Source organism: Pyrus communis, chromosome 10 (assembly GCF_963583255.1).
Source record: "Pyrus communis chromosome 10, drPyrComm1.1, whole genome shotgun sequence".
In the NCBI taxonomy this organism is placed as follows: domain Eukaryota; kingdom Viridiplantae; phylum Streptophyta; class Magnoliopsida; order Rosales; family Rosaceae; genus Pyrus; species Pyrus communis.
In genome coordinates, this window is record NC_084812.1 from 26,321,025 (window position 1) to 26,330,955 (window position 9,931).

Genomic DNA, 9,931 nt, shown 5'->3' on the forward strand with positions numbered 1-9,931 from the left:
ACCATTACCATACCGAAAATGTGTGGTACGGTACACATACCGTACCATTACCAATGATACAAATTTTTGGCACAACTTTAATATGATACGGTTGGTAATTTAGTTAGTATGCTAATTTGGTAAAAAATTTCACCCCTAATTCTTATCGCCAAGCTAGAATGAAGGTACATTGGCCATTTACTTATCACAGTAACTGGATTTCTTGTGAGCTAGCTTGATCTTGCGTTTTTTCGACGTTTGTACAGTGATGGGCCATGCCATGTCTGACGACGCATCCCTTGAGCATTTGAGGAATCGCAAAATTTTCAGGACCTGATTGGCCATGTGGATTATGCGATTCGAGATGGACGATCGAGAGTTCGAGTTCGTAATGGATTATCTTGTGTTCTGTGGAGGTAGTCCAAGCATAGATGAGCTAGCCCGAATTGGATTGTGCTGTAAAAGGCCGATGTCACATGTCTTTGGTGAAATGATAATAGATAGCCTAGTACTAGGCTTATTTGTGACCCAAAACATGAATAGTTAAGCTTGTTCGGGTAATATACTTATTCTCTGCATTCAAATTAGAATTACGCTTTTCATAATTTAGATTAGATTAATTAGGGAAATTTTTGGGGCTTGCTTGTCCATGTGGATTATCTGTTTCTAAATGGACGATTGAGAGCTCGAGCTCGTGAGGGAATATCTCATGTACGAGAAAGGTAGTCCGAGCCTGGATGAGCTAGCTCAAACTGGATTGCGCTGTAACGGGCTGATATTGCATGTCTTTGGGGAAATGAAAATTAGAAGGCCTAGTACTAGGCTTAAATTTTATTTGTGGCCTAAATATGAATAGTCAAGTTGGTTAGAGCAGTATGTTTATTCACGGCACCCAAATTAAAATTACGCTTTTCATAATTTAGATTAGATTAATTAGCTAATATTATTGAGAGAGAGAGAGAGAGAGAGAGAGAGAGAGAGAGAGAGAGGGAGGGAGAGGGGGTTGCGGATGAATGATCCTTTATTTGCTTCTTTTGTCATTGGTAGATCATATAGAGTAAAAAAAAAGGGTCGGTTGTTTTATTCCAGTGAATCCATCTCCTCCTAAGAGAGGCACCAAGTATAATGATTGAAAACTATATAGTGCAATATTACATAAACACAAACATCTTTTGACAGGTCACCATGATACAAAATGAGGCAAAAATGCATAGAAACTAAGTAGAGTGTTTATGCCTGTACTCAAAACAGGAATGAAAAAAAGACAAGGGTTATGAGTGAACGACCCTAAACTTAAGTATTCCTGTATTACTAGGCTGATAAACCTATTGTGGTGAACGACCCTTGAGAAAACGCCAAGGTCCTGTTCCAGTACCCATCCTGCAAATGTAGTATATAGCAACCTAGCTCAATTCAAGTAATTCAAATCATAACGTGGAAAGCATTGTTGGAAGAGGTCTCAATTTTGAATTCCCTTCCTCGATCAATTGATAAAATAATGAAATTATTGTTCTAGTGATATTTCTCTTTGTAATATTGTAACAGATAACAATTACGAATCTCCACTCCTGTTGTTAGTTCTAAAAAAATAGATGGAAGGATAATTACCTCCATACACCAGCAAATGCACGTAACGCCATATAAATGGTTAACGCAATCCAGATCCCAACAAAACCATGGGATTTTGAGAGGAGGAACAAGGATACAATGCTTGCTATGGCAACCAGAACCTGAGAAGCAACGAAGAAATAATTTGGATAATTAGCTAGTAACTCAACTTGTGAAAAGGGAATTTGGAAAGGTTCATTGCAAAGAAACTTACCAATGAGTATGCAGAATATGCAAAATCAGATGCTCCAAAGTTCACACCATCAAACACAAAAGACAGCGAATTGATCGGTTGCGTAGCTGCAACAAACTGGTGAGTAGAAAACAAATTAGTTGATGATTATTTTCATCCTAAAAAAAATAACAGTAATAATTATAGTAAATGAAGATTTGGAGTTTTAGAAGAGCTGAATTTAAATACCGGGAGGCCAATCTTTATAAGGTGCAAAACGTTAACATCTCTAGAAAAGACTCCAGCTCCAAAATACAGACCGATTCCAACAAGAAGAGCAAGCCCCACACCAAGAATAAAGCTCATCTACAAAACATTTTCACAAATCAGTGCACAAAAGTAAATAAATTGGTTGTTCAAATGATGAAGCGTTTATGATTGATAGATTTTTCCGCTGCGTGTAGAGAATGAGGAACCTGTAAAACCCGGGTTGCAGTAGCTGTGGCCTTTTTGTAGTCTTTCTCAGCAAATGCACATGCTAGAATAGCCTAATGAGAAAATACACACAAAGATTGTTTAAATAAGTAGTAAACATTTCTGCCTTTTAAGTCACGCTTATATTTATGCTCTTGTTTTAAATGAGAAAGAAAAAAAAGGAAACATATACCTGTCCTGCAACTGCCAAACCATCAGCAAGAAGAGATGATGTCAACCAGACCTGCAAGCAAGTCTGAAATGCAGCCATTGGAGTTGGTCCTAGCCGCGCCGCTAGGGATGCGGCCAAGGTCACACAGAATGTCACAGCAACCACCCTAGCCAACAATAGAGTTCCTGTGCCCAAGTTCAAGGAAAAATTGGTACTCAAAAAACCATAAATATTGTCTAAATATGCATTCCAATTATCATTTTTGGAATATTGAGGGATGGAGGTCAGATGAATTATGCTAACTATAATACTGGTTTGAGATACTGAGAATTGAGCTCATTACCGTTCTTCAGAAACCGACCAAACTGCAAATCTTTAAGACTTGGAGGTAAGAGATCAATTTTTTTGGTTAAGATTATGAAGAGTACCAGTGCCATTAAGTACCTAAAACCATTTCAAACATTTTAATCATAGAAATGATGCACCAAATCGAGTTAAAAATGTATGAACATCGAGATTTGTACAGCAGTTGAAAATATGCAACAAGGGTGACACTACTCACTGAGAAAGAACATGTGCAATAGCTGCACCTCTGATGCCCAAACCGCAGACAAAGATGAGTAATGGATCCAAGGCAATGTTAATTGCGTATCCGACAACTACAATACGAAACAAATGAACAAATAAACTCGAGTAATTAGACTTTTCAATCACTATAGGGTTTATTTCATATAGGATATGTTTCTATTTCTTGTGTTTAATCATATCTGAGGATAATGAGAGAGGAAAAAGAGAAATGGTGGGTGGGGGGGGGGGGGGGGGGGGGGGGGGGGGGGCGGGGCGGTGGGGGGAGGTTGGGGTGTTGGGAAATCGGAACAGAGGATTTGGCCTACCAATGACATATAAAGGAGTTTTTGTATCCTTAAAGCCGCGGAAGATCCCTTGCATGGCCAATGTGAGAAGAACTGCAGGTGCACCGATCGATCTTATTGTCAAGTACTTCTTTGCCGGGGCTAGCATAGGGGAACCCTGCTCCATACAAGAGCTGTAATTCTTTCCCTCATTCAATATAGACGGAGCTAATAAAAATGAATCACTTACCGGTTTCACGCCCATCACACCAAGGAGAACTTTGGCTGTAAGCATGAGAAAAATAGCTTGTAAAAGGCCTAATATTGCCCCAAAGATGAGTGCTGTTGACGCTGAAGCAATATGTCGCTTCTTTTTCCTGATTTTTGTCTTCAAACTGTTGTTCATCAGATCTGACGGACGCTTTTCCATAGTGGTTTTGGAACCTAATCAAGAAACAACAATGCATATTATTATTTAAGATATTCTTAATTTGACCTTTGGGTTCTAATGGCGGTGACCTAGAGCCTGAAGCTTAAGAGAGAGAAAGAGTACCACCTTCTAGTTGAACACTGTTCTTAGCAGCACCGTTCTCTGCAATCTCAGGCTTAACATTTTCCGATATGACTTTCTTTGAATCAGTGTTTTTCGCTAATCCCTCGTCCAAGTTCTCACTTTTCGCTTCAGCGGCACCTTTTCCGGCTTCCCCACGCTCAATATCATCAGTTGAAGCCTCTTCCATCCCACTGTTTTGAGGTGAAAACTTTCCTAGATGCCTACCATTTTGAGGTGTATCATCACCTTTTGGTTTGGAAGCCCCTTTTTCCATGTCATCAAGCATGTCTGAATTCTTTTCCCGCTTCTCAACTTTCGCAGATTCCACGTTCATTTTTGCAACAGTATCTTCCTCGGCAACAAAGGAAGTCGTAATACTGACTAATGGGAATATAGTAATCCTTGAAGCCTGGTTGAATAGGGCAATAGATACTCCTGCTGCTGCAAGCTCCACTGGACCTATAGAACACAAAATATATCTTTCAAGTCACTCCACATGAAACAAAGGTCACTCGAACAGAACTGATAACAGTGGCTTTGGATAATACAATAACTAGTGAATTTTTAGTACAACACTGATCAATGTTGCCCAACTCCATACGGTACAAGGTTTTTATTTATTTATTTATTATTTTATTTTATTGTGAACATGCAGACAATTACTTATAACCAAAATTGTTTCCTAAAAATTGATGCATGTTGAGTCCCACATCGACTATACAAAAAGAGAAATTATAGTTTAAATATCCTAACCCTACGCCAACTAATACTGAGGTCGTTTGTAATAAAACTCCACAACTGATAGATTGTGTAAGTGGTAATTACCAAGTTGGGGACAATATCGGTGTTGTTGGAAGTGAGCCGTGGGCCTATAGCCCATCTCTCTGATAATTTTACAATGCATGCCAATGTAAGCACCTTTAATAATCAAGACATGAAGCAAGGGCATGTTTACCTATATGACCAATGAATGCTGTGTCAATCAAAGAAGCAACTGGATCAGCAGCTACAGCGAGAGCGGCAGGGAATGCAATCTGTAATATCTCCTTCCCGAGCGTATCCCATTTGAAAACACGCCTGCAATCACGTTCATAAAACCAAACATCAATTAGCACTTTACCCTTATAACTTTAAATAAAGATATCAAACGGTGTCCCCAAAGAAGAAATAAAATTCGAGAGAGCAAAGTACTAATTAAAATATGGTAAATGTGAAACTGTATACCTTGCATCTTTGAAGAAAACACCAACAGGAATCTTCCACTTGTTCACTGGCTCATGCAAATCTTGCTCCTCAGCCATGCTTAAGTTGATACTGCAATTTCAAAATAAAATAAAACTTTCTAATGAGGCCAATTCACTTGAGCTTTCGATATCACTATACAAATGCAGTACTATCTCACAGTCTAACCTCAGTTTCTTTTTCGACAAACAATGGGACAATCTACACTAAGCTATGACTCAAACTTGGGTGCAGATTAGAGAGCCACACTGCTTTCGCAAACTTAGCTAAGCCTAGGTCTGCACAATCCAAGCTCAGTTTAATTCTCCAAGACCAAGAGTCACATACCAAATGCAAACCTCAAATTAATTAAGAGAGAAAATAAATAAACCTTCTATGTAAATGTAATGCCTGAGAAATGACTCCAGGAGGACACAGAAAACAGTATAAGCTCAAGTTGGATTTTATAGCACCATATCAGTGATAGAACCTTCCTCAGTTATGATGTTTCGGGTAGACTGAACATCTGTCAACAGAAGCAGCTGTTCTAAGTTCCAACATGATTCCTTTTTGCTTATAAAAATGCCAATGTTTGCGAGATAATCAAAGTTGGAGGAGGGACTCTGCTAGCATTTACTTCAAGTGCGTGAGCAAAGACGCGTTGTGTGAATTGTATATGCACTCAGTAACAAACTTTCAATGCTAGAGTTAAGAGAACAAAGCAGCTTCCACCACAAAATAATTAATAAAGTTGACGAAATGCTTCAAAGAAAAATTTCTTGAATATATATACATTTATACAGGCGAAAGGAGAGGAGGAAAAGTAAGAGGGACAGGAGTGGGTACTCTTAACTAATGAGCTACAAGCCATTTGTAAATACAAAATAGTATGTTATGTCACCATATATATTAAATTTGATAATTTGACAACATTGCATCCCAAATTTATTGAAAAGAAAAAAAGAATGTTACCAATGGTTAATTTGAGTCCCTAACATGTGTAGATACGTATAGCATAATTTGAGTCCCAAAAGACAAAAAAACAAAGACAAAAACGAGGTTTTTAGGTCTTCCTTCAAAGCCTATGTCTACCAAAATAACCTAAAGTTGAAACCAAATGATCGTTGGATTAAGAGTTCAGGGTTTCTTTGTGGAACTGTGCTCGTCCATTTTCTTGATTACAAATGAATCTCTTAATGGTTTTGGATTTGTCTAAATTTTTGCAAGGATGATCTATGAATGATGTTGCATTTGGTTCAATATCCTAGTGGATTGGGTTTTGGGTTTCCACCCATGCATTCCCAATTCGAAACTCTCCCCTTTTCTAAATCCTTGTAATAGTTTCGAATTCTTCATCTTCCCATCAATAGTAATAATTAAAAAAAAAATATTTAAAAAAAAAAATCTATGAATGATGTATTAAGAGATAGACGGTTTGGATCGTCAAAATACATTACAAAATGGGCACACAAAAAATTGTATAAAAAAGTGATGTCACGGATCCATCTCATATATATAGGTAAAGATTACATGCCATGCCAATTATATACTAAAACTGTTTTTGACAAAAAAAAAAAAAAATTAAATAAAATAAAACTATCAATTTTGCATATAATTGGCAAGTAATCCAAATATACATAGGGACAAATATGTGGAGTAACTCAACTCATTATAAGCACATCTAAGGTTTGGTAAACTTCAAATTTGGGTCACTCTTCGCATCCTCAAGCCCAACTCACGGACATGTTCAAACCTAGTATGCGGACAACACAGATTAAGTGACATAGAGCATGTGATTCACATGTATGTTGACCTATATTTATACTATAAGAAATTCTACTACAAATCATATAGAGTAATTCAACTCTTTATAAACACCTGCAAGATTACCTTCCATGTATACAGTCTAATAAATATGTAATTGGCAGGTAATCCATATATTAACCGGTGATAATTCAAAGTTTGTGGGGAAAAATCTATTAGTATTCTCAAATGGTCATCGCGTATTTATTTATTTATTTTTAATTAGGGAGAAGTGATAACTATTTAGAGTGTTAATAATAGGTTTTTTTTTTTTTTGGAAGAAACGATATCATGTACACTAAGGGAGAAGGGGTGGGCTTAGCCTCATAATGAGCTAGTATTAATTGTGGTTCAAATTTGCTTTTGGCAAAAATAGAACTTAAGACCTATTACTTAAAAGTGAAGAGGAATACCACTAGGCCGTGATATTAAATGGTAGATTGTTGATGATAGTTTTTAAATTTTTAAATATTAATTTTGTACATTTAAGACTTACATTTGAATCTTGTGCCTAAAGTGTTACAAATTTCCATTTGGCAATATGGGATAGGGCAAGGACAAATATTGTATAATAACCCTTTTTTTTTTCTTTTTTTTCTTTAGAAACAATATTATCTATACTAAAGGGAGAGGGTGAGCTTAGCCTCACAATGAACTAGCTCACTTTTAGGATCATGCAATGTTGAAGAGGGAAGGGACAAGATATATAGGTGTGACCAAACTTGGATATTGTGCACATAGAATTCAGATCTTTTTCGAAGATCGTAGTTAGGAACCCAAGAATAAAAAAATCTGGACTGTTCAAGTGAGAAAGATCTGAACCCTTAATTTATGTAAGACGAGCCAATGAAATAGATAGAATTTAATATAACTGGTCCGGGATCCAAAAGGATCTCAATTCGTGCACATATATACCTCCCTTGGGCTTACGATCCCTGGTTAGTACCACAAAGCATTACGGCAGGTGTTTTCTATATTGAATATCAACAGAACAGGAGACTTATTTATCATCTAAATAATCACACATAAAGTTTAAGATGAGAGAGAGAGAGAGAGAGAGAGAGAGAGAGAGAGAGAGAGAGAGAGAGAGAGAGAGAGAGAGAGAGAGAGAGAGAGAGAGAATGATCCTTATGTCCATGTCTTCTGGACCTTGCATGAAAAAAAAAGATTCGACTTGTCTCTTGTGTGAAACTAGCTTTAATTAATCGATGACTATTGATCTACAAGTAATTTTTTGAGCGAGACCATAGCATTGCTGCGTGTGGTATAAATTCGCGCACTTAAAATTAATGCGTACAATATTACATTAGACAATAATGTTTCAGTATCATACAATAATGATATCGACTATAGAATATGATCATGATTATTGTTAATAGATATTCTAAACTTTTCAGGTGTAACAAAGAGCTTATAATTCAAATGTAATCATGCTAGTCCAATATTCAACTCTCCTTTCACTGAATATCATTTGTATTTAGTTTTTTTTTTTTTTTTTTAGTTTATAAATCTATTAAGCAGTGGGTTATATTTTAGGAATATATATTAGTTTAAAAAAATAAAAATAAAAATAAGACCCTTTCAAAACCATCGAACATGTGTTTTGATAAAGCCATATATCTACAAAGGTGAAAATAGTTGAGGGGAGCATAAAAAGAAAGCAAAGTTATTTCTTTTTATTTTTTCATCGTTGTAAGAGTTTAAAAGTACAAATAAATAATCACTTTCTAAAAGAAATCGCAATATTCGTAAGCAATTATCATTTACACTCGTTTCATTTTACTTTATCATAAAAAATTGTTAATTATGAAGCCAGATATCATGGAAATTTGTTATGAGGTAATTTCCATATAATAAAAGAGTTGCTACATTCTCAGTTTACTTTTCTGCTTTTCAAACTAATTAATTTAGGGAAGGAGCATTTGAATTTCGAAGGTGATTGTTTGAGCCCTAGAGGAATATTTTATTTATTTATCAATATTTAGAACACAAGCTATGTAATTTATTATTCCACATGCAACAAAAAGTTATTTCAAACTTCCACAATGTGCATTGCATATAGTTATGTACTATATAGTAGTGGATTTGGCCAAGAATGTAAGTAGTGCATGGAAGCTACGTAACCGAGCAGCATTGTGATTGTGAAGGAAAAGAAAAAAAAACAGAAAACATTGCAACGAAAAAAGTCATTATATAATCGCACATTCATAATTATTGACTCAAAAACTGGCAAACTCTAGAGAGACGGGCGTACAAAACATTTTTAACTCATCATTGACTACAGTGAGTCTATTTAGTTATATTAAACAAGTATTTCCGTACTTGACCGTCCAGTACGGGATTGGTTCGTAAGGGTTCCAATAGTCAATTAAATCGAAGAGGATCTCGATTCCTGCACATATATACCTCCCTTGGGTTTACAATCCCTGGTTAGTACCAGAAAGCATTACGGCAGGTGTTTTCTATATCGAGTACCAAAACTTATGACACTTACAGATGAGAGAGAGAGGCATTACGGCAGGTGTTTTCTATATCAAACACCGACAAAACTTATGACACTTAAAGATGAGAGAGAGAGAGAGAGAGAGAGAGAACGATGCTTATGTCCATATGTCTTCTGAACCTTCCATGAAAAAGTAGCTTCAACCTGTCTCTTATGCGAAACTAGGTTTAATTAAAAGAGGAATATGTACAAATAATTTTTTTGGGGGAGACCATAGCATTGCTACGTGTGGTGTAAAATCACGTTTATAATTAATAAGTGCATTATGATATTAGACAACGATATTTCAATATCAAACAATAATGTTATCGTCAGTCAAATATCATGGTGAATATTATTAATAGATATATCCAAATTTAAAACTTTTCAGGAGTAATTAAGATTTTATAACACAAATGATTATAGTATTCTACTCCACTCTAGCCCTATATTCAACTCTCTGTACTTGACCGTCCACTTCGGGATTCCTGCGTATAGGTTCCAATAGTTCGAGGAGCACTCGTGTTTTGTAGGCCCCCAAAGCGATAGATTTTTGGAAGACTATTGTGGACGGCCCACCAATGCTTTGGGATTATAGTGTCAGTTACGCCACATA

General features: G+C 36.2%; 1 protein-coding gene across 1 annotated transcript; it reads right to left on the reverse strand.

The window, feature by feature from the left end:
• Positions 1–1,304: 1,304 nt before the first annotated feature.
• On the reverse strand, positions 1,305–5,110 carry LOC137746414 (protein DETOXIFICATION 43-like). Its single transcript, XM_068486435.1, has 13 exons — positions 5,034–5,110; positions 4,765–4,886; positions 3,810–4,268; positions 3,507–3,700; positions 3,299–3,434; positions 2,968–3,064; positions 2,749–2,849; positions 2,427–2,590; positions 2,236–2,307; positions 2,009–2,125; positions 1,802–1,897; positions 1,588–1,709; positions 1,305–1,359 (listed from the first exon to the last, which is right to left on the reverse strand). The coding sequence occupies exons 1-13, from the start codon at positions 5,108–5,110 to the stop codon at positions 1,305–1,307; spliced, it is 1,812 nt and encodes a 603-aa protein (XP_068342536.1).
• Between the last annotated feature and the right edge of the window lie 4,821 nt (positions 5,111–9,931).

Excerpts from the sequence above, each read along its gene's own strand:
- LOC137746414 (XM_068486435.1), bottom strand. The coding sequence starts at position 5,110 with ATGGCTGAGGAGCAAGATTTGCATGAGCCAGTGAACAAGTGGAAGATT. Across the intron at positions 3,435-3,506 it reads GTGTGATGGGCGTGAAACCG|GGTTCCCCTATGCTAGCCCC; the intron begins GTAAGTGATTCA and ends TGTATGGAGCAG. Across the intron at positions 2,591-2,748 it reads TGGTCGGTTTCTGAAGAACG|GAACTCTATTGTTGGCTAGG; the intron begins GTAATGAGCTCA and ends ACTTGGGCACAG.